This window comes from Rhea pennata, chromosome 2 (genome assembly GCF_028389875.1).
Source record: "Rhea pennata isolate bPtePen1 chromosome 2, bPtePen1.pri, whole genome shotgun sequence".
Lineage (NCBI taxonomy): Eukaryota > Metazoa > Chordata > Aves > Rheiformes > Rheidae > Rhea > Rhea pennata.
The window spans coordinates 46157422-46182802 of record NC_084664.1 but is presented as its reverse complement, the minus strand read 5'-3'; the positions used below and the strand labels follow the sequence as shown (position 1 = coordinate 46182802).

The 25381-nt window shown below is 35.7% G+C and overlaps 1 protein-coding gene across 1 annotated transcript in view; it reads left to right on the top strand.

Moving 5' to 3' along the window:
* Nucleotides 1-24735, top strand: part of TOPAZ1 (testis and ovary specific TOPAZ 1) — a 39212-nt gene extending 14477 nt beyond the window's left edge. Inside the window, exons 7-20 of the mRNA XM_062568473.1 lie at nucleotides 1497-1582; nucleotides 2176-2313; nucleotides 8877-8940; nucleotides 10056-10207; nucleotides 10420-10512; nucleotides 10788-10903; nucleotides 12443-12509; nucleotides 15004-15178; nucleotides 15960-16060; nucleotides 19487-19652; nucleotides 20503-20667; nucleotides 21743-21946; nucleotides 22548-22731; nucleotides 24522-24735. Coding sequence (XP_062424457.1) covers nucleotides 1497-1582; nucleotides 2176-2313; nucleotides 8877-8940; nucleotides 10056-10207; nucleotides 10420-10512; nucleotides 10788-10903; nucleotides 12443-12509; nucleotides 15004-15178; nucleotides 15960-16060; nucleotides 19487-19652; nucleotides 20503-20667; nucleotides 21743-21946; nucleotides 22548-22731; nucleotides 24522-24735 — 1925 coding nt within the window. The remainder of the gene's footprint in view (nucleotides 1-1496; nucleotides 1583-2175; nucleotides 2314-8876; nucleotides 8941-10055; nucleotides 10208-10419; nucleotides 10513-10787; nucleotides 10904-12442; nucleotides 12510-15003; nucleotides 15179-15959; nucleotides 16061-19486; nucleotides 19653-20502; nucleotides 20668-21742; nucleotides 21947-22547; nucleotides 22732-24521) is intronic.
* The last annotated feature ends 646 nt before the right edge of the window (nucleotides 24736-25381 follow it).

The window sequence follows — 25381 nt, the reverse complement described above, 5'->3', positions numbered from 1 at the left end:
TATAAATGAGTGTTCTCTAGATTGAGATCAGTATCATAGGTCCTTGTTTAGTTTCAGATTAGACTACTATTCTGAGTATGTTGTCTAATTTTTACCATCATGTCATTTAACAATGTTTTTAGGAAGGGCAACAAAGGCTATAAAAAGCAACTATGAAATATGGAAGGAGGATGCCTGTCTACACTACTCTGGTTTGAAATTGCTTGTCTATGGCCTTAAAAGTGTATGTCCTTTCTGGAGAGTTTTTCTAAACTTTTCTTAGGATCAGTGGAAGCAGTCACCAAAGCAAGAACTTCTGTATTGAGAGAGATTAAAATAGAGCCTGTTCTTCTCCAGAGCTGTGCAGACAGGACAGGCTGTGTCACTGCAGTGCCTGCTCCCCTGTGACTTTGGTATATGGTGAGAGGGGAGAGTGCAGACTGTTGAAAGGACCTGGCCAAAAGTTCTAGGCAATGGGGACAACAGGAAGTGCCCACAGCAAAAGCTTGTGAGCTCTACAAGATATTGCTAGCATTTTTCTGCATAAGGTGGATGATTGTTTTTCTCAGTATTTTTTCCTGTCTCTAGATTTATCCCGCCCTAAATTTAGCAAATTTCCCACCACAATCACTGCCCAAAACCATGCAGCTATGCTGCTAACTACCATTCACATATATAATTATTCTACTTTATATTTCTCCTTTCCATCCTGTAGATGGTTGTATCTGTTTAGAAAGCTCTAATAAGAAGAACTACACAGCTAGTAGTCCAGTAGAACATGCCTTGTTATTGGATGTTCTTTATTAACTATATATTTTGTCAGAAAATGCTAGGCACCCTGCCTTTCAAATAGCCAGATCTCTTAGGGTACCAGGTGGGCACCTCAGAAAACAAGATACTCAGAAGCTCTTACTTCTTTTTAAAACCAGATTTGAAAAATAGAACTCCTAACTTCCATTAGCATTATTAATTCTTAAGGGGGAAAAAAAGGATTCTCAGGTATCAAGAATAATTAAACTTCTAAAACTATGTTTTTATTTAAAAAACATTAACTTACATTGGGCTTGAGCTAGGTGCTACACTGCCTAAAAGATACAGATTATGAAAGGTTTATTCTGATTCTGAAAAAACAGTTTAAATTCATTCTTAGTGATTTGAGAATGCAAGGATTACTGATAAAGTGTTTTTTTTCCCTTTTTAAATTAAAATTTTGGCTATTTTCATTCCATTTCTTTCCTCATCTCTATAAATCAGAACAGAGACCTTGGATAAAGTTGTAAATTTTTAATTTAAATATTTATTATTAAGCAGTTATTTTTAAAATTTGTTTAAAAGTTCATTTTAAAAACAGTTGAGAAACCGTGGCTTACATTGCTGGATTTAGTTTGTATTAGTCAAATTTTCATTAATCATTACCTTGAATTCAAGGATTTCTAAATATAAAGGAAAACAAATAAGTGTTTGGTATGATTTATTTTATTACATGAGCCATTTATTGCCTCTGTCCTAATTCTTAGATTTCAGATTTTCAGGAAAGAGTTCTCTACTGCCATTGCAAAATTACGGAGATTCTGAGCCATGGAAGATGGACAGAAATGTAAAAGTGAGTTGCTAAATTCTTTATGACTTCTGACACTTTGGCGTTAGTTTTGTTATGGATATTCAAACAGTTCTGCATATGTCTATTCAGAGATTACCAGCCTGTGTAGGCTTGTATTCAAGAATGAAATCAGTGATGAGGGGAGATCTATTCACTGTGAAAGTTTGTTGATTTCTATTTCCAGCTTAAACAAAATCAAATATGACTTTTTGATTTATTGTTTTTGTAGAACTGAAAAGCAGAGAAGGTTTCATGCATTCAGGAGAGATGCATAATTATATTGGGCACTGACAAGGATGAAGGAAATTAACCCAAAACATTCTCAGACTGTTATCCAGAGCCATATAGTAGTTTGTCACCTTTATTCCTCCTTTCTGTTCGTTGACAGTCTTATGTAGCTCTTTTTGTGTTGTCCTGTCTTGTGTGGTCTTCAAGAGTACAGGTTTTCATTGAGTTAGGCAATAAACAGGCAAATAATGAGGGTTAATCTTGATCTTGTTTGAAATGTTGCAGATATAGTATAGAGGTGAGGGTTGTTTGCTTTGGGTTTTTTTCTGTGGGATTTTTTTATGTTTAATTATGTTTTTTTTTTTAAGGTTTCCCATTCAATCCATCAGCTCCTGGAGATGATTGAATTGCCTCGTAAATATTGCAGACTTTATTTCATGACTTTGCGTGGCTGTGAAAGAGCAAAATGTTGGTTTTGGCATGTTCCTGAACAAGGGGATGAAAAGGTAAAGAGAACTATTGGAGAAAGGAAAAATTGTAAGTGAGAATACATTTTTTTGAAATGCAAAACAGGATCTTCTGTATTCATTTATATATTAAGAGTGAGTTAATTTCAGAGATTGATGGATCAGAAAACCCACAGAAGGTTTTCATATCAAGGTCTTTATACAATTCTTTAAAACTCTTATCCTAGGAAGATGGTAGAATTTTGAACTTACAGAGTTTTTAAGAGAGCAAATATCAGCAAAAGGAGAAGAATCAGGTTATAGAATAGTGGAATTGGGAGACTGAGACATTTCCATACCAAGCATCAGAGACCTCTAAGCAAACTCAGGCTTTCTATGTATTCTTAAATTCAAGAGCCATTTACAATATATTAATTACTGCAAGTTTTGTGTAACAAGGGCTTTTCTATTCAAAAATGCTCTAATCTCCTATTATGCTGGCTATTCTCATCATACTTACATGCAACTCTGCTTCATCTATCATTGTGCAATCTCCTTATCAGATTTCTTTGACATGTTAACTCCTGTTAACTCATTCAAATACAGGTGAAGCAGTAGAGTTATTTGGCCCAAATAAAATCAGGTCATGTGGAAGGTGTGAACACAAACCTCTTTGAAAGTAATTCATTTAGAATTCAGATGGTACCTGTGGTTAACCAGAGTTCTTTATGAAAAGAGTTCTTACTACTTTGAAAAGTGTTGCAGTTCTGGCTGCTGTAACCATGGAACCGTCAAAACCTTAATGTTTGCAAAGAAATGTATGTTGTTGAAGGACATGTCAGTGAACTGTTTTGTAAAAAGAAAACTTTGAACAGGCATCAAACTTGTATGTTTTTAAGAGGCTATCTAAACAGAAATGTCCTTGCAGCATCTGTTTAATGTCTCTGCGTAATATGGTAGGTGATGTGTGTAGACTAATCTCAAAAAGGATAAGTATATCTCGCTGCTGTACAAGTGGATGAACCTGCTGTATTTGTGGTGAAGTTTATTCTGATGATTCTGTTAGCAAAAGCATATTTTGGACGCTTTTGCCAGAACATAAAACTGAAAGAATATCTTCTTGAAATTTTTGCTAAAGCAGTATGTCTAGAGCAGAAGTTAATACTAATTGATAGAAATGTGCTGTTTGCATCTGTGATGCCAAGTCCATGACCGTTTTAAACAGTGTTTTCAACACCTGATTCTGAAACACTGCCTCAAGTGTTTTATAGTCTTACTGTTTTACAGCTCCCAAGCTGTTGCTGCTGAAGAGTTGCTTGAAGTATGTCAGATTCTGAATTAAACAGCAAATGTCAGGTATATCAGAAGTTAACCACAAAATGGTTATCTGGAAACCAAAAACACCTCTTTTCATCAACAACTTCAGTGCATACTAGTGGTTACACGTTTTCAGCTTTGATAGAGATTTTCATAAGAAAGTTTTTCCCCCATGTGACAATTCCAAGTCATGATCTTCATTTTGTGAGGTTTTTTTTTTAATCATTGGTGTTGACAACTGCTCTAGTGACTCTGGAAATCTGATGATTGACTGTTTACAATAGTTTCTGAATCAATCAGCTACAAAATCAGTTTTCCAGTGATGGACAAAGTAGATGTATTTTCAAAGCATTTAACAGAGAAGTTAAAGGTCTGTAATATTTCCAAGAACAGCACAATGCAAGCTAATTTTCTTGTTGTGTAGTAAGATTTTGGAATTGTATATCTGAAACTGAGATGTAGATGGTTAAATAAGTCACTTAAAAGCAAGCAGTACCCAAAGTTGGCCTTGCTAGGTCTAAAGTTTATTTCTTAGATATTATCTTGTAGTATGAGTTACGATTTTATCATTGTTGTCTGTAAGTAAGAAATTACAGAATCACAAAGCAAAGAATAACTTTAGCTGAATAGCTGAAACCGATAAGAGCCAAATATTTTAAAAGAAAATTAGCATCTAAATGAGCTCATCTGTCTCCCTGATATCTCAAATGTCCTTTGCCAGAATTTTAAAAGTAAATCACTGTAATTTGATCTTCTTAATGTTTCTCTTTTCCTTTTCATGTTTTGGAATAGAGCTGATTTTTTTCTGATGCTTTGCAACCCCTTTGAAATCTTATGTAACTTAGCTTAAAAACTAATTTAATTTCTTGAGCACTAATTCTCTAATCGGCTGTGGGAAAGTTTGCTTTCGCATCAGCTGAAGGTGAAGAACTAAATTCTCTACTCAGAACTATTTAAAGGCCATTCACTTTGATTATTATTGCAGTGCAGCAGTCCAGCACACTTACTGTTCTGCTTACAGAGCCTAGCCTGACACTGTTTGGAGCTTGGTTTTACTTGTTTATTTTTTTAAACTGTCCATTTAAAACTGATAGTAGGCCAAGTACCTCATGGTGGCACCAAAGTACATAGATGGAAGATACGTAAAGCAGCAACGAAGAAGTCATTTAGTCAAATTATGAGGAAATTAGTCCTTTTACAAACTGTTATGCAGACTGGTAGTCCACTTGCTCAGTACTATTTTATTTTAATGATGATCACTACCAGAATTTTTGAAGAGGAGTATCCTTCCCCGTAATGGAAATTTCTTCCTTTTTGTTAAGTAACTGGTGGAAGCTGTATAGCGTAAGACACCAGGACTTAACACTCTTCACAGTTGTGGTTATCCTACAAAACAACAGTGATTTAATTCATAAAAACATCATACACTTTGAGTTCAGCATACATTTGAGCTCAGCAAGTTCTGCAAGCTATACTAGTTTTATTTATTTTTTTAAAAGTTGTCTTTAATTTCACTCAATGGCATCACTTTTGTATTAGGCTGTAGTAAACAAAGCTATTAAGACTGTGTTTTAAGTAATTCCCCAAAGAGAAAGGAATGTTAACTGGGTATAGACATCTGTTATGTTTCCAAGAATGGCTGTCTTTCAGAGTGTTTACAGCTGTGTTCATCCTGCTCATTCAGCAATTATAGAAAATCTTGATCACTTAATATTAAAAAAGACATCTTAAACTGAAAAACACTTAAACACTCTCCAAAATCCTTAAGACTTCATATACTTGAATCAGTAAGTCCTAAAGATTTTGGAGAGTGTTTAAGTGTAGAATAATGATGGTATGCTGCTTTTGAGTTTTTCAAATGACTGGATGTCACTGTTTCTCTAGCTCTAACAACTTCAGTAGTTGCAGGCATTTGCAGAAAGCTGTTAAATGGAGTTGCTGTCTTTAAAAATAAAATTAATGGAAAAAAAAGATTTGTATGTTGTCCAGATACCTACTTACTACAGTTTAAAATTTTGTTAGTAAAAGAATAATGTTTTTGACTGTGAACTTAAAATGGCAAAATGGTGAGTCAGGAGTACTGATTTGGCCTGATCTACTCAGCAATATTGTCATCGATTAAGGTTAAAATTATTATGCAGGAATGCAAAACTAGTTGGTTAGAAAAATTAGTTACTAATATAGAGGTATTTCCCCTTCCTGCATCAGTAGCGTGTTGTTTTGCAGTACAGGTGTATTCATTACTAACACTTAGAGGAGGAGAAAATATCTTTTTTTGGAGGAAAAAAGGCACCCAGCACACTTCTTTGTAACCTAATTCCTTGAAATAGCATAGACATCTTTCTTAAATTTCATAGCCCTTTGTTTTATAAAAGAGATTAAACATTTGCCTGTAGGTACAGTAGATGCATATCACTTCCTGGTGAGATATCGTAAGTTTGACAGTTGAGATCTTTAATGTAAATCTTCTAGTCCTTCTGGTGTGACTAGTCTAACCAGTGAAAAAGAGTCTGTTTTGAGAGTGCAACAAATCAATTATTTTTATCTTCGTGTACATTTAGACACATCAGCTCAAACCATACTCCAGAAGGAGCATGCAGCTCTTTCAATCTCAGACTGTAGAGTATGTGTGCAGCTTCTCACTGAAGCTTGTGCAGGGGGAGATGCTCTCCTTGTCTGCAGGGCAGGTGCAGGTGTGCATTGGTGAGGACTTGCGTCAGCAAGTAAAGGAGCGGTGGGAGGAAGTCAGCAGAGTGTACAGCAGTGTCAGAAATGACAGAGAGATTGACCTGGTCTCCTCCGAGAGCCTGCAGACATGAGACTGAACCCCCAGCTCTACCAAGGGAGGTGCAGACAGAATCTGTGCTTACCAGGTTTGGGAAATGGAGATTTCCATGATAGCAAAGACTGGAAGTTTGTGACTTTGAGGAAGAGGAAGGCAGCTCCTGCTCCACCTGCAGATTTGCAACTGCAGGACAGGTTCAGTGCCCTGGGAACTCCTCCTTGCAACTCCTCCTTTGATCTCATGCTATAGCAAAGGGCTATAGCATGGGGTTTTCCCCTTATTAAACATCACAGTCCATTCTGAGAGAATTTATAAATTTTGGTGCTTTTTCTTACAAATTCAGCACCTCGTCGTTTTGCTATTGTAAAACTCTGTCATACCAGATAGTCAATTGCTTGTATAAAATACATACCCATTTTGTTACCATTTTCATTAAATTATCCTGTTAAATGATTTGTAGAATTAACTTGTTTAGGTTCACAGAGCAGCATGGTCTGTGCTGTCTTTTGAAAATGGGAAAACTGTCACTTAATTTTATTAACATGGAGGGAATATTGATCTCTTTTGCTGATAAATTAATCTGATTCTTGTCTAGCATTAAATGTTGTCATTAAATTTCTGTGTCAATCTCCTGGAAAGAACTCACCAATTTAAAAAATGTATTAGCTTTTTTTTTCCCCAACGTAGTTCTACGTACTACTTTCTTTCTTTTTTTTTTTTTTTCTTTTTTTTTTTTTTTTTTTGGTTGGCTGCTTTCTGACAGTTAATGTCTATTTTGGAGTAATTCCACACAGGAAACGTTATCTTCACATGCATTGTGCTTTTGTTTACCAGAGGATTTTTTTCCTGTCACAGTTCAGAGGCAGGTTTGGCCAGAGTTTCCCATTGCAAGTTTGTTTTTTAATTATTATACATGTACCCTCATCCTAAATCTGTTATGATTAACTCAGAATTTAGAGACTCTCATTTTTACATGGTTCGTGGATTTAATTACACCTTTTATAAATGGGAACGATTAAATCAACTCCTTTTATAAATTGAAACGATTAAATCAACTTAAGCCTACTATAAGCCGGAAATGAAGCACACAATTAGGTTCTTTTATGCATGCAGTGTAACTTGACTCAAATCGTTCTACAACTGGATTTTCCAAGCAATTTCACTAATACTTGGAACAGACATAGCTCCAGATGCAATCTTGGCTTTTTTGGGAATCAGCCCAAAGAAGGAGGAAAATAGATTCCAAAAGAAAGCAAATTAATTTACATAGTGTAAGCATGTGCTAAAGTTTGTTTTGGAAATGCCATCAGCCACCTGGGATTGTAGATTTGGATTAAATGATTCACCCATTGCCAAATGACACCACATTTATATTAGTGATCAAAGATTCTACATAATTTTCTGAAAGGAATGTCTTAAACCATTGTTCGTGGACACTATGGTGCTGTTTAAAAACAAAAACAACTTTTATTTATAATCAGCTTATGCAGATGTAGAATTGTCTTCTTTGACTTGGTGATCTGAACGGGCTGTTGGTCTTGAGGAAAGATGTCTTGGCCACAAGCCAGTATGTTGGACTTTGATGCTAATCCATTCACTGTTTAACTAAAGCCATGATTGGATCCTGTCTAATATTGTAGTTGAGTTTAAATATAAGCCCAACTTAGTTCTGTAGTAACACAACTACAAATTTCAGGGTGGTTTGTCTCTTTATTTCTGATTATTTCACAAAATAGTATTAAATATGACTCGTTAAGTAACTATATAGAAAGGTTCCAGAAGTGACAGTGGTTATCAGAAATTTATTTTATCTAACTAAGAATTCTAAGTTTTAATCTCATCACTCTGTGAGCTGAAGCGAAACGAATAATTATCACAAACTGAAATTAATTTTTTTTTAGGCAGCTTAAGATACTAAGATAAAAATGTTTTAGTACAAAATATTGTATTAAAATATCTAAATATAGATTTCTTTTTCTTTTAAATCAAGTAGATTTGCGGTAAAAGTGCTTATTAACTCAAGTTAGTTCTGAGATTTTTCTTGTATGCCGTTATGAGTGGCTTTTGGGGAAGATACAGTGTTAGCAACTTTATTTCTAGGTGATTATCTGACTCTAGGTTGAAGCATTTATGTAATTTTTTTCAACATGTTTTCACTTGTACCCTTATGCTTCCCTTTCTCTGAATGTGCACTTACAATCTGTCACATTTTTACTAATTCCAAGTAATTGTATTTTCAGTTTCTTTTTTTTTTTGTCTGTTAGGAGTGTACAGTTAAACATGCAGGAAGCTGTGATCTCCGCAGTTCCTTTCCCAAAAATGCCATCTATATTATTTTTGTATTTTATAAATTTACTCCGCTTTAACAGTGCCTTTGCTTATTGACCCAATTATTTTTTAGTTAAATAATTAAAAGCAATGTAAACCTTACTTCCTCACAGAACTTGTGTTTGTAGATTGCTCTTTCATTTGAATATAGCATAAACTGAGGTAATGTTTTACTGTTTTTTCTTTTTTCCAGATTTGCATGGCAATACTTCGGACATACATTACTATTAATGAATTAGGCCTTCTACAGCGTGCAAGTATGATATAGCAGTAGCCTTTGATGCATGTCTTATGTATAGCTTATTTAACATACAAAATACAGAAGCAGTCTGGAGAGTAATGGTGAAATTTCAACAGTGAATAAGAAGTTCTGATTTAGGAGTCTGTGTCCAATCCACATGTTTTCATGGTGCAGCTTCCTATTGAGGTTGGGAGTTTGGCTATGCAGTTATTTCAAGAGGTTGTCATAAATCTTATTTCCAAACAAAATGAACTGAGCCAGAATGGAACTAGGTTTGAGATTAGAGATTGGTAACTTGAGTGGGGCTTTTAATGAAACCGACATTTTGTAAGACATTTGTAAACATCCTGACCAAACACTGTAAGTCCAAAATTTTAGAGTTAAGTTCTTTCAAAGAAGTGCTGCTAAAGCACCAGACAGCTTTAATATATACCGTAAAGCCATACTACTATATTTAATATGTTTTAGGGACCATAGTTGATTCAGATCTATCTGAGTCTTGAGTCCAGCCAAAAAGGGCTAAATCTAACTCTGTACGGTCATTCCTTTTGTACTTGTCACTAGCAGTCTGGGTTTTTGAAAGCTTATTAGAACAGGTGTGGTATCATGCCAACATTGGATTCATTTGCACTCTAGTAATGTTCCTTTGCTGAAGTACCGAGCTCTGTAATGCAGACAACATAGAGTACCTGCAGGTTTCAGTACGTTTCTGTCAAGGCTAAAACAGCTAGTAAAATCGTCAACTTAGATATAATTGCACTGCACTGCCTAGTGCTTCACAGCTGCAAAGGCCTCACTGGTGTAATGCACTACCAAGTCTAAACTGGCTTTGTGCATTCTTTTTTGTGCACTTTTCTTGTGCTGCAGCAAATCAGCTAAGCTTTCTTGAAACCTACAGGGCTTATGGAGTTCAGTTCGATGTCATGAGGTATTTCAGAATAGTTCGTCTGGGTCTAGTAAGGTTGGCATTGCACTCAAACTGGTTCCTTCTACCCATTTTTCTCAGTATCTCAGCCCTACAATATCCTGGTTAATTAAAAATTGTTATACAGCTTTTAAATTTTAAGGTAACTTGTTTAAATGGTTAATATCAATTACCTTGAAGTGAAATGATTTTAATTGCTTTTTCAGCACAAATATTTACAAAGTATTACAGAGAAGTTCCACCTGGCATGGATTTTGCTTCACAAGTCCTGAATGATCTTCTCATTTCTTTGCTCAAGAACTGTTTGTTTCAAGAAGTATTTCAGATATTGAATGTTACCTTACTGATTAATATGCTGGTAAGTGACCTTGGAATATTTTGAAAAACTCTTTGATCTGTAGTATCTTAGCCTTTCTATTCTATGCTATTTGTAGTAATGTTTGTTTTTACTTTGGTACTTAGTTTTTATAAGAAAAAAACACAAAGCAATTCATAAATTCTATAATAAAAACTCTAAGCTTTCTAGTTGAACAAGGTTATAAGACTAATTCTGCTTTTTTTCCTAAATAGCCAGCTGTTGATGTTCTTCTGAAAATTTTTGAGTACATGGCCTCTTTGAATGTAAGAGATTCTGTGCCTACATTAATCAGTATATTTTGTAAGGTATGAGATTAATTGTACTACTATTTGTTGAAATTTCTGAAATGACTTGCCTTGTTTTGAAACACAAAATTCTTCAATTCTATTTGAAGAATTTTAAAAAGTTGCATTGTGATCCGCCGAATTTGTGGTACAGGCTTCCATTTGTCTCTTAGTTTTTTACTGAGATTCCTTGTGACATATGTTTTCCCACTGATGTTTGCCACTTGCCTCTGGAAATATTCAAGTGATGCCAATTTTTGGTGTGCTTACTTTTCTTCCCCCATTTGATATTACAGCTTGTTGATGCTGGTATGTTTCTTGAGTTTGAACATTTCAACTTCATTATTAAGTTCCTTCACCAATTGCAAGTTTCCAGTCAGGAAATAAATACTATTCTGAACATAAAATCCAGGTATGTCTTTAAGGAGCTATTTTATATCTAAATATATCTATTTCTTTCTTCATGTTCTATGCCATAGTTTATGGAAAAACTTAAAAAGCAAATTAGAAAATGCAGTCTTAGTGTTTTGGATGGAAATGCATATGATTTGATCGTATCATGCCTGATTGTACTCTGATCAGTGTGAAAAAAGCTAATTATAACTGCAGTCAAAATCCGAATCTTGAATCTTTTATCTTTGAAGCACATTAAACTGATACCACTTTAAAATACAAATTGATGCAATGCTGTTCCCAGGTGTGTTGCGAGTTTGCATAGCTATAGTCAAATCAGAGATACTATGATATAATACATATCTTAGGCCAGCGTAAGCTAGCAGTACTTCTACAATAAATAGCCCTTGTAGGCAATAGGATGACTAGTTATAATCTGAAGTAATTTTCTAGTTTCATTTACTGCGAGACTGCATAAATGCTTGTGCCAGCATAAGCAGGGAGGAGGATGTTTGGGGGGGGGGGGGGCGGGTTTCCAGTGTTGCTGAATGATGCTAGTCAAAGTGTGAAACTACAACCCGAATCTGTTCCAAAACTGTTGACATCTTCCTATCACTTAGAAGAAAATGGATCCCTCTCATACATCATCTTTATCATTGAGAAACTAACTTTGCTGTTCATAAAGCAAGTTTTGATTCTTAGAGTATACATGTAATGTATACTGCATAAATACAAGGTATCAGTCTTTCAAGAGATAACACTATAGAAATCAAGTTTACTGCTCTTCATATTGGTCCCATAAAGAGAACACCTGCCATCTGTGGATATTGGTGTTTTACAAATGCAACCTAACGCACCTGTTGGAGGTAATTTTTAACACTTCTTAGATCAGAAATCTGATTTACAAAGGAGCGACCCTTTACAGGTTTCCAGTATGTATGCCCTTATATCATAAACTGAGAAGCAGTCTATGTCTGTGAAGATACAGTAGCTGTGCTACTTGTACTTCATGTGGTAGCTCATTCATATGTAGGTTAAGTATATCCACATGATTGCATTGCCCTGGATAGCTGAATTTGTTGTTTTGGTGGCAGCAGCAAAATAAAACATGCTGCTAGCTATCTGAAGCTGAATTGCACCGTTTCAGGTAACCAACACTTTTTTTTGCCTTTGTGTCAGAAACATGTACAATACAACTCTATATTTACTTAATGGGTTGCAAGTCTTACTCTTAACTTTGCAATTACACTTACCCTGAGAAAAGGGGTTGTTTTCTGTGAAAATAGTTCTGCTCAGTAATTTGCATGATACAAGAAATACATCCACTGACATTTTTGGATATCATTATAGATAGGTTTTCAGTATCCAGTTTGTATAGTGTGTGTAGTAAACGAAGTCAAAAATTGCATCAATTTTTAATATAAACATGATGTTTTGTTAATCCCCACTTGATAGCATGTTGTTTAGTTCAACAGGGTTAGAAAAGTGAATGGTTTGACTATAAATAGCTTCATTTGATGTTAAATTAAAAGAACATCACTATTTTTTCTTATTGAAGATTTCAGGAAAAACACTTTAAAAAGAACTGGCATTTTGACTTCAATTTGGCAATGGCTGAAATTCAGGTACTGTATGCGTGCATTCTTTAAGCCTTTGGGGATCTTTAAACCAGTTAAATCTCTTAGTAAATTATCACTGAGTTACTATCATATCTTCTTAAATTTAGGTCTCAAGGTCTGTAAGAACCAGGACTAATTTTGATTTTCTTTCTTTGATACAAAAGCCAGCTTCAAGCCATCTGACAAGTATAGAGGAAACCACTATCAGTTTGATGTGCATCTTGCAAAAAAGATAACAAAAAAACCCACTCAGAGACTGATTACAAAAAACTGTAGCTGTAAAAAAGTTCCTTCATTACCTTTCCAAGAACCTGCAAAGTATTTGCAAATATTGGCCCTTTTTTGTTAATGGGAGCACATCAGCTCCTACTACTGATGACCACGTCCAAGTCCTGCTTATCAAAACACTGCAGCCCTCTCACATTGGACTTTCCATGCCCCGTCACTGGAACTCAAGAGGCCAAACTAGTCACAGGCTGTGGATCTCCTTGACTGTGCTGGGAACCCCCTGGGAGGCTTGTTGCATTGGGGTGCAGGTAGCCTTTGAGAGTACTCCTCTGTGTGCAATGAAGTCAGAGGTGTAGAGGCAGATGAGGCATGTGAAGTGTTTTAGCTACCTAGGTCATGTGCAGATAGTAGTGTGGTCACAGCATCTTAGCAGGAGCTGTAGAAACCGTGCAAGGGTTACAACAGCCAGCACAGGGTCCTGTGCTGCCACGTACACAGCGATCAGCACAGGAGCTCCCTACCTTAACACTAAGTTGGATACATTTGCATAAGATTAGGTCCTATCTTTTGGTTACCCTTAAACATGCATGCAACATGTAGAAGTTAAACTGAGATCTAGTCTATTTTAATAGCCTAATCTTACACCTCAAGCTCTTAGTCATGCCTCAGGCTTTCATATGGCCAGTCTATGGAGTCTGACTAGTAAAACTTAATCTAGAAGGCACAGTGAAGTACCTGCTGTCAGATATCAAGATTAAATCATAAAGTCAAATTAGGTTAAGTATGTAATGACTCCATTCAGGATTTTCCTGACCTGATAACATCAGCTTTATTTCTCATGGAAGAAGTAGTTAAAAAAAAAAGTGATTTTATAGAGAACACATATAAAGATTACAAGGGAGAAGTTTATCTTGTGCCTGGACCTGAGAACTATGCTTTGTATTAAGTGCCAACATTTAGTACCTCATGGCACATACGCAGAAACAGGTGTATGTTACACAAATGCTATGATAGCTTCACTTTTCAATAGTGACTTAACCATAAAAAGCACTGTGGTGTTTTTGTTTTTTCTATAGTTCTTCTTGGATAGATATGAATTACTAAGTAACAGATGTGCCACAATAACTTTTTTTTAATATTCTTTATTCAGTGTGAACTCAGAAGAAAGATCTGGTAGAGGATTTTAGTTAAGCATATGTAGTTGAATGTTACCTGTGACTTCAGTATGTTGTTGTTTGGAAACGAGAGTGCTCCAGTTATTATAGGTTATCAGTGCAACATGAGTTTCATTCTGGTTACAGATAAAGGAGTAACCTGAGTACTGTTGAGACTGATTTATTCCTGATACAACATAAAGATTCATATGTCAAAAAAGGCTAGATGTCCATTTTATTTCAGAGAGATGATTGTCCTAAACTAGTTCTTAACTGAATACTCAAGAATAAATTCTAGATTCTGTGGTCCATGTTGAACCATGTAATTATTTGGGTTGGAAGGGACCTCGAAGGTCTCTATTCCAACTTTCTTCTCAAAGCTGAATCAACACTGAATTCAGAGCAGGCTGTTCAAGACTTTGTCCAGTCAGTTCTTGAAATCCTGCCGTTTTAGTCTGCAGTTACCCTTCACGGGACTTGGCATAAATGCTGAGGTGGTTTACCTGCAGACCCTGCACAACAGCCCTGTAGTGCTATCAGAGTCCTGAGCCAGTTGGTTTAAATTTAACATTTCAGTGTGTGTATGCATCTCCAGCATGTGTCTGTAGATTACAGCACATAAACATAAACTTAGTCCTGAAACTCCCAGAAAAGTTACACCAGAGTAATAAGTGTATGACCAGGACCATGTTCTTAGCCTGTATTAACAGGAAGATTCAAATTAACCTAATCCAAGTGAAACAAAGTGGGATTGATGATACTAATAAAATTTTTACAAGCTATTGAAAAGGTATCGTAACAATATGAACAGTGAGAGAAAAGAAAGTAAAATGCTGAGATTTAAATCATAGAAGTATAATAAATACCTTTATTTGGTTATAGTCTCTTTGGATTAACTGATCTAGATGCTGTGATCTGTTCCTTTAAGGGATAGGGGATAGTCCGTTGAGGGAACAACAGGAATCAGGATGCATTCAGTACTGTCATAGACATATACGAACTCTGTTTTCTTTACTGCATTAAGCCTATTCTAGGTGTATATCTTGAATTTCAATACATTTTCTGTTTGGTGTTCTAGAAGAAGGTTCACTTACATTTATCCATTGCCTTCTTCACAGAATTGCAAGGAAAAAAGCGATTGGACTAAGCTGGGAAATTTGTATATCAATCTGAGAACCGGACATGAACATTTTGGTGATCTTCAGAAATTGTCATTATTTATTGCTGAAATACTAACCAGAGATTCTGAGGAAGAAAGACCAGGAGTTCCTTTTTGTGATTTTGCTGATGCAGGTAAAATTAAGATGCAATAAATACTTTATTGTTCACCTTTATTCTTTGTAGAGTTTCGTAACATTCTTAATAGCGTAAATGAAGTTAGGGTTGTAAATACAACTAGATGTCTTTGTACAGATAAAAACACATTGAATGGAATCATATTTCATTTGTAATTTCTTTTAGTAATTTGGATTTTCTGAATTATTTAATCTTGTAAAGAACCAAGAATTTCTGCAAGGGCTGCATGCACAAAACTTTTATAATAAAAAATATTTTATTTTTACGTGACGATTCTGACCTCAGATTTTCATACTATACAAAACAACTATCACAGCTTCCAGTCATGGAACGCACACAAGGTTTTGACATGACCTGAAACTAGTTTCTAGTATAGTAGCAGTGCTTCCAGAATGGTAGGATATATTGTAAAATATGGTACTATGATTTGGAAAAGAATTGTAATTCGATGCAGGTCTGTAATTGCCATCATTTCTTCATGGTGCCAAAAAATGAGAAGTTCACTTTACAAATATTATGCTATTATGTTATGTTATTATGTTATGCCATTATATGCTCAAGCATCTTATTGTTATGGATGAACTAGAGTTCTATGAAATGTTCTCTGAATAAATTGTACTTACTGTAACTTTGTGTTAAAACTTAAGAAATTCTAACGCCAAATATTCTAGAAAATATATTTAAGATTTTCACAGTGACCTTATTTCTAAAGTGTGTGATTTCTTTAAAACTAGATTTACATGTAAAACCAAACATAATGTGTTTTTTTCCCTTCTAGTAATAAAAAATTCACAATGTAATGAAGCAGACAGAATTTTCATTGGAAGAACTGGGATAAGTGTCATGTATTCTTATCACAAAGTACTGCAGTGGATAAAGGTATACTAGACTACAGCAATCTGTTTGGAAGACTGAGTCAGTTCTTTTCTAAATGTTAAACTGTGTTTCTCTAGTTGAATGGCTGGCTGTACCATCTGTCTCACCCAGCCTTAGCGCTTCTCAACTGTCCAGCTGGATTAAAGGATTTGTTGCGCCTTTCTGAACAGTAGCCTTCTACTCTTCTATCTCTTGCTTGCTTTCTTTGCTAACTAGGGTGGAGGGAGTGACTTGTGAGAATGAATATGCTTTCAATTTATTTTTTGTATCTTGTGTAGTTATGTTTTTTCTGGGAGCAAAATACACACAGTTTGTGGTAGTTGTTTTTCCTATAGTGATACACTGGACATTTTATGCTGCCTGATAGAATAAGGACTTCAAAACAAATCACATTAAGAAGCCTACTTTTGTCTGCATGGAGCCCATCCTGACTTTATCTTGCAATCTAGAAATTTAATTATTAGGTTCAAGGATAATTCTTTTGATGCAAGGATGAATCTGGGTTAACAGACAAGTCTTCCTGAGATTCTGGGGCCAGGTGCTGTGGGGTCGTTCCTCAGAAGTGTCACTTTCCTCTGGCGATACTGTTGTATCCAGAGACCTCCCCGCTCAAGGAAGTTTGAGCACTTTCCTGCACTGATGGCTCTGAACATGATGTCAAGTGGAATGGCAAAGGCAAGAAAGACAAAGGGGAAGTCAGAGCAGGGTATTCCTGTAGCTGGTGAACAGTTTATTCCCTAAAACATAACTGAAAGTGTTTTTCCCCTTTAGAGTCTAGGATGGTTTCACATTTCACACCTTTTGCCAGATTTGGACCTAGGAGTCTTGTGACTCTTGCAAAGACTTAAATATCACAAAAAAATACCATTTACAGTCCTTGGCTTGTTATCAAGTAATACATAAGGCCAGAGTTAAAAGAGTAGACCTTTAGCTGGGTATTTGCACTCTTTACTCCTCATCATAGGTTCAGAAGTTCTTAATATCTTAAGTTCACTGTAGCAATCTCTGTTTCACTGATAAATTTTTCTTCCTGGAAGAAAGCAGGCTAGGGTTTACCAACTTGGATCCTGTATACAGTGCAACACAATGAAAATATAATATACAAGCTTACTAAACCACTGATGCTTTTGGAGCTATATTTTGGCCAGTGATCTCATTCTAAATTTACCTTTCTGGCAGTGGGCCTAATCCTCATGATTAGTAGTTTCTCTGTACTAGGGAGTTCCTCACCCCATACAATACTGTTTCCAGTATATATTTTTTGAACACAAGCAAAGACCCTCTTGTCCCTTTTTGACTCTTGTTTTCCTTGTGAATTATTGGAGGGGAACCCTTTCTAATTGGTATCAAGGGATTAAGGTAATCTTTTTAATATAACTGTCTATAAGGGATGCCCTTCAGGATTTTTGTTACATAAAACTTGTGCGCTGCTCAGTCTGTTTCCAGGATCAACACAAGTCCCAGAGGATATCTGATAAAGCTACTTATTTTAGCAGCAATACACCTATTTTGATGAATTGGTAATTTTGGAGCATCATCGTGTTCAGTTGAATAGCTTTTTATCAAGTCCCTATTAGGCTGCAGCACACTGGTTCCACCTGTCACAACAGATTGTCACAGCACAGTGTGGCACTGTTTAGCAGTAGAGGGAGAGAAAGGTCTTTGCATTAATACTTTTACAGTACTACAGTAGAAATTTTAAAGCATTTTTGTTCTACTGTACTTACCTGTTAAAATAGTTAAGAGAGTCCTGGTCACAGAAGAGGTAGGCTAAGTTCTTGGCATTGAGTGGTTAGTGCTTATGTGCCCACCTAAGAGCTTAGTCTGGCCTGGGTTTTGGCTCTCTGCAGCAGAGAGAATATATTCAGTCTTTGCACAGAAGTGCAAACTGTTTTCCAGGTCTGTTGTAATGGGCATCCTGGTATTTGGGTTGCAGGACCTCTGATAGCCCAAGGAGGTTCATTTTCAAGTCCTAGTGTTAAGAGATGCAAGCTGTCAAAAATACGTTGTTTCTCTTGTATGAAGGAAGTTACTAAAAGCAGGCAGTGCTTATATTACTTTGTTTTTCATGCATAGAGCAAAAAAAAAAGTCATGCCTGCATTGGGAATGTTGTGTTCAGTGTCAAATCCACCTCACAACAGCTTGTTCACCAAGATCCTCAAATAGCCTTGTAGACAACTTGTGTTCAGAATACTGGAGTGTGAATGAGATGATGCTCTGCATGATTTTTATTGGAACTAACAATCCCCAAACTGATCTCTATCTCAGGGATGAACTGGAACTGTCATTCCTACCTATCTCCAACCAGTTTCACTCCATAACGTGTTTCAGATAAATCTGAAAAACGGGAAGCTCAGTCCTTCACCTTATCTTATTTTCTGGACTGCTTTTTGGAAGCAGCAAAATAGGGGATCCAGTGCATACTAGCCCATAACCACAGGATTAAAGACAAGGTGAGGGATCGAGCCTTCCTACTGTAACCAAAATAATTTTGGTTTTAGGACATGCTCTGTGCCTTTTTAATGAATATTTTGGACTGCCTCAAGCTCTAAATATGCTTTTGAGACCTTCAGATGACTTTCCCTTCACAAACATCAAACCTCTTTATCTCATAGCTTTGATGCTTGGTGTCTGCTGGGGTAAAGTGCGTATGCTGCATGTTTATGAAGAGAATACCCTATTTAAGAACTGAGAAAGGGCACAGAACACATGCACTTTGAAAAACAATACAGCTATGAGACACTGAATAGAATTCCATGGTGATGGTTCTCCAAGCAACCTTAGACTACTTTCTTTGATTGAAAAAGCCAACAAACCAGAAGGTTGTTTGGAGGAAGGAAACAAGACTAAATTCAACTTTGATGATAAAATTATTGGTTGTTTTACTGCTGGCCAGATATGCCCCGTTTTTTCCAGCTTTTTTCTGCTGAGTACATTGATTAGTGCTTTGTTTGGTTTATGCTGAGAAAGTTATTGCAGCTTAACAGTTATGTCTCTGCTACAGTATGAAATACCTATGTGATCTTTTCAGAATTTTATATGCTAAATGGAATCCAAAGGAGTAATAATGCTAATACACTGGAGTAAGCAAATATAAATAAATTACAAAGTATATTAGAAATACTGTATAGGAACATTCTACTGTGGAAGTATCATTATGGGGAATTGTGTACTGGGAACTATTAAACAATGTTTTTTTTTGTTTGTTTGTTTTTTTACCTACAGAGTCAAAAATGAAAAATCTGTTATTTATTCATTAGAATTCTTACTACTCAAGTCTTTTTCCTTTTCCTCCCTCAGCTTGGATAGTGTAGCTAACTGATTCATTTAAATCTATATCACCTGACTAAATCTGCTGTATTTTGTGTAAATATACTTTGTGTCATTATTTTCTCTGACCTTGCGCCTTTCCTTTCCCCTTCTGCTAGGGAAGGAAGGTTTTGGATAAGTTGCATGAGCTAAAGATATACTTTACGGTCTTGAAAGGACTTATTGGTCCAGAAAAGTCAGCATCAAGATGTCAAATTGTTAATACCGCTGCAGAATTTTTTCTTAAAACTGGAAGTTTAGATGGAGCAACATGGGTATTGAGAGGTAAGTGTTTCTTGTAAAGAACAGAGTTTTGATATTTAAGTTTGTACTATTCCCTCTTATGAAAGACTTGAGCTAAGAATTAAAAGCTGGTCTGTCATTTAATAAATTTATTGATACTGAGACAGCAAACATGTGAGCCATCTCTTAAGTTAGCGTTCTTCTTGATAGGTATAAGAAATACTGTGACTAGTACTAGACTTTTTTCAGAAACACTGTTTTCAGCTGACTACCATCCATACACTGTTCCATTCAAAAACCTACTGTAATGGGGAAGTGTGGCACTGAGAAAGTGATCCCGTCCCATTCAGATTTCCTTTGAGCCCAGGTGAAATTCAGTGTCAACAAATCTTCCAGATGGTGTCCGTGAAGTTTCTTTACTCTTCACAGTAATGAAGCTAACCAGAATATTGAAATATTTCTATCATAAAAACCCATTATTACTTGCTTTTTGGAATTCTGCTGATCTGATGAAGAGAAGAAACTCAGAAGTATGCACAAGAACAACAGGTGTTCTATAAAGTAATATGGAGGATCTAAATTGGCTTTATAAATCTATAAATCTCTATGGCTTTATAAAATATACAGAAAACTATAGAGGGCAAGCCACTGTGTGAGAGTCACTGCCATGTTATTTAAAGATGAGGCTATTCAAAATATGAAGGTTTGAGGGGGTCTGTTTGAGAAATATTTGTGGTAAGGAATGAATTATTAATAACTAGAATTGGATTTTATGTGAAACTTTGAAATTTGTTTTCTATTATGTTCTATAATACACTTTTAATGGCCAAAAGTCATAAGCGACCGGCTGTTTCAGTTAATAGAAATAACATGACACTGTTCTTTGCTGTAGAGTCAGGATGGATCACAAATGCACCAGTGTGGCCCTGTGATAAAGTGGACATCCTCAATCGACATAATCTGTTACGTTCACTAGTCCACGAATACTTGAGTAAGAGTTTATACAGGCAGGCTTTTGAAGTTCTGCAGAACTTACCGGGTTTCCAAAATTGTTCTGGTAAGTAAAGAAACGTACTGTGTTAAGAGCTAAAACTTTAACAGGTGATTCTCTACTGTTCCCGCTTTTTCCCCCTTATTTCCTGCTAAAATTTGTTGAAGATGGATTTTTGACCTGCCCGTTTTCTTGCAAAGAGTGTAGATGTCAGCCGTACCCTGCAACTTTTACTAATTAAGTCAGTAATACACACACACACACACACACACACACACACACTTACTTTATTAGTCATCCTCTTTTTCCAGTTGTCACAATTACATAGAACTTCAGGAAAGATCCACTAATCTTTTAAGGACTGTACGGTCTCTACAATAGGAGAGAACAGGGATGATATCAGGGTGATTCATTTCTTCTAATTCCCATGTAGAAATCTACATTGTTGATTTCTAAAGCTGAGCTAGCCATACTAGGCTTCTTTTTTACACACCGTGTGAAGAAATGAGTGCTTTTTCAGCTTTAGTTTATCTGACAAATTTTGGATGTGTACTTTGAGATGAGTAGTTCCTTAGTCTTCACTGAAGAAAGCTTACTTGACTCACTTGTATAGGGCTCAGTTCTACCAGCAGTGCACATTCTTAGGCATATTAGGAGAACTTTGTCGGAACACTTTCTACTTTGAGGATCCTAAAACATGTTTTGCCGTGAGATAAATACTAGACTGCTGAGTCCTGCCAAGAAGTGGGCAGTTCAGAGCATGGGCAAAAGTAGAACAAGAAGCACCAAAATGACTTTATTTTGGTGCTGCTTTGTAAATTTGGGGAGTCTGAGACACCAGGTGAAGATTGTATTCGTAGACGTGGGCAGGGAGTGTATTTTTATCTGATCATACAGTTTTCAGCAGAAAGTTATGATGTGGACTTTAGCAATTCATCTTTCACAGCATAAGTGAAATGTGTACAATTATGTGAAAAGACCTGAATAAGGCATGATTATCTTAAGTCACCTCAAGCTTGTGCCATTTTGCCAATGGAAGCAAGAGTCATATATGTACTGATGCCAACACTGGGAAGCCACTCTTCAATTAGACTTGCTTTTGATTTGAATTCAGTAATTAACATTCTTCATTTCATTTCAGATACCATAGATGTTCCTTGGTACAGCCGTCTTTTTAACAAGCTGATAAATGCATGTTTTGAGAGCAAGAACCTTGGGATCTCATCTTCTGCAATAGATTTCATGCTTTCAAAAAATATACCTATTGATTTTTTTCTACTTAGAGGATTAATCACAAGTTTGGGAAGAAGTTGTTTGTGGAGTAAAGCTAGGACCTATTACAAGAGTAAGTTGCTTTTTATACAATATATTTTGCCTAAGCTCTTTTGGCAGCGTGCACTCGTAAAAGCTCAGTATGTTGGGGAGAAATAGATAAGAGTATACTTTATAAGGAGGAAGCAGTACTTTCTGTGTCACTATCAGCAATTAATTTGTAACCACAATATTTATTAGGAAATAGCTACAATTAAAAATAACAACCTGTGAAGACTAGCTGGCATGAAAGAAATATAATTCTCACAAAATTATTTTTTCATGTTCAATTTCAGAATTTCCAAAATGTGACTACTGAAAAGATTTAAAAGTGCATCATCTTCACACTTTTATCTAGGCAAACTGTACTTCTTTATTTTCTTGTTCAGAGCTATAATCATCACTGATAATATTCATTGATGAAACTGACATTTTACAACAGAGGTTATTATGAGGATGGAGTATTTGTTGTGTTCTTGAATCAGGCCATTTCACAGGTGAAATAATAAAGTCTGTTAAGAATTCGGTTTTTTAACCGATTTCTTTTTCTGCATTCTAAGCCATACACAGATGAAAATAGATCTATGTTCAGTATTGATAACTCTGATTTCTTACTTTCCTGTGTTTACTGTCAGGTGCTTTATCACTGGGTTGCTACCCATTGCTGCAGGGAAATTTGTATCACAAACTTCTGCCGATCCCTTCTTACTTGTCTGAGGTAGAGATGCTGTTGGCCATTGAAATATTCCTTGTTTCAAATGCCAGTGATGTTCAAAGTCCAGGTGCTACCAGTCAGACTCTTCAAATAATACTCAAAAGGTTTGTTGACAAATACATAGCACTTTGACTGTATTTAGCAATGTGATCATATAATATTCATGAGAGACCTTGTTTTCTGTTGGTTGGGAAAGAGAATCCTTGTTTTTAAACTTTACTCTGGTTATAGAGCAGTAAACATATTCTTTTTTAAAATTCTTACATCTATGTAACAGCGACCAGCAGAAAAATAGTTGTTCCAGACTCCTACTAGATTAGTTTCCCTAACTGAATGTTTCAAACATATTAAGAGCATACTGCATTTTCTAAACCAAGATAGCTTGATGTTTCAGTATGTTGATTCTTGTGTTGTGATTAAGCAGTGGAGTAGAGGGTAAACCTTACATTTCTTGGCTGTTCTTTTGGGAGTTCATGAAGCCATTTTATTTGACTCTTGTTTGTAGGGGATACCTCAATACTGATTTTTTTAGTGTGATTTTTTTCCCTCAGTGTGAGACTGAATACCTTCAGATAAACATTTATTTCCTTTTTCCCCTCCTGTTCCTAAACTACCAACCATTACCACTAGATTATACCACTGATTTATTTTTCAAGACCCCATTTTGTCTGAGATTTGGTGGCTCAGCATCAGAATGTGAATCTGCATAGAACAGCTAGATTTGTTAAGTGTGAACAGGGGCATCTCGAACTCAAATACTTTGTCTTCCTTTCCTCCACCCTTCCCAAGAAATACATCTCTCAGTTTTGTAATTTGACAAGCAGAATCACAGAATCAGTAAGGTTGGAAGGGACCTCTGGAGATCATCTAGCCCAGCCTCACAGAGATTTCCTGGTGCTGGTTCCATTGGGGCTTGAACCCAGGACCTTCAACATGTAAAGCAGATGTGATGACCACCACATTATTCCTCTACCCAACAAGAAGCTTTTTATCTCTTTGTCTTTTTGGAACATCTTACCTCAAAGATGCTTGATTTATTTTCTCTAAGTTTTTCTGCTGTCATTTAGGGGAATATTGAATTTACATTTGGAATGCTGTTTGATTACTTCAGGTCAGAGTAATCATTATATCCTATAAAATAAGAAACGTGTCTTGCTTGCAGGAGAAAATAAAAATCATACTGAACTCAAAATACGATTGAATTTATGTAGAAAGTAGTACTGGTCAGAAGAACAGTATAGTTTAAAAAATTTTTCATCTGAAAATTTGTTGTGATGAGACGTGATACATTCTTCAGCTAATTTGAAACATAGGCAATTTAATTCCATCTTGATTTTTTTTTCTTTTTAAGACTACTTGTTGATATAAAAGTTCTAGCCAACACTAGATAGCAGTTTCAGGTGTATGCTGTTGTACCTCTGTTGGTTTGGTTAGAGAATATGGCCCTGATCATGCAAAAATATAGGCATGTCAGCCTTACTCCAAAAGTGATTGCATGCCAAAAATTAGTAATCATTTTGGATTCAAGCATATACATAAATTCTTGAAGTATCTAGATCATAAAATGTTTTACATTCCTTTACTGAATTTTCCAGCCCAGAGTTAAGTATTTCCTGATGAAATGTGCTACACTGAATATTGCAGAACTACTTTGTATTGGCATTAAATCTTATTACTTTCCAGCATTGTGAAATATGTTTATGAGATCACGTTTTCTAACTTCTTAATTCTTCAGAATAAGCAGCTAAAAATTGTCTAGAAAATAACATAATCTATCGTAAGTGAAGTGAACGTGAGGCATTAAAGTTTTCTATATAGCTTGTTGCCAGTATAAAGCATCATGTAACTGACATGTATGTTACATAATTGTGTGTTTGTGAAAAATCTCTTTCAGGTGTGAGGATCCAAAAGGGCAGAATAAAGATGACTATCAAACAGCAGTGGAGAGACTGATCCTAGCTGCTCGTATATCAGATCCAAAGCTTTTTCTTAAGCATATGACAATGAATGTTAATATGGAAGAAGTTTACAGCTTGGATCTTACATCTGCTCTAAAATGGCTGCAGGAGAATATGAAATGGGCTGGAAGGGTCTGGCTGTTTCAGTAGTCATTAATTAGTAAAGACTTTTTTTTTTTAATGGTTAAAGTAATCATTGCTGAAAATAATATAAATCAATAAAGACAGTTCCCACTGTGTTCAGACTGTGCCTTACTGATTAACAGCAAGGCTTCAAATCTCAAGATGTTTTTAAATATTTATGCTAATGATAATGCAGTTAGTAGCACAAAAATAGAACATCTTTTTTTTCCTAGATGCAAATAACCCTATATATATTGTCACACCAGCTTACATAGATATTTTAATGGTATCACTAGATGATTAAAAAAAAAAAAGCTGTAGCCTCAGCCACATTTTCCTTTTCATGGAGAATATAGCACTGTTACTCCTTCCCAAGCAATTTTTTGGGTATATCTAGTGTTCCTGAGAGAGAGGTTTTCCATATTGCTCCAGAACCTGTAGAAGTAATACATGTTGCCCTTTGTTTTCCTTACAGGATATTGTCCCATCTGTGCACCCCTTCTTAGATCTTCATTTCCTTACTCCAAAAAAACACTGAGAAAAAATAACTTCAGAAGTCACCTACCACATGAGACTTGCCTGACTTAGGTAACAGGATACCTTTCTTCACAGAGCTGAGAGACTCTCTACACAGAGTTCACAGTGGAAGGTGTAGCTGTGTCCTGATGAGAGT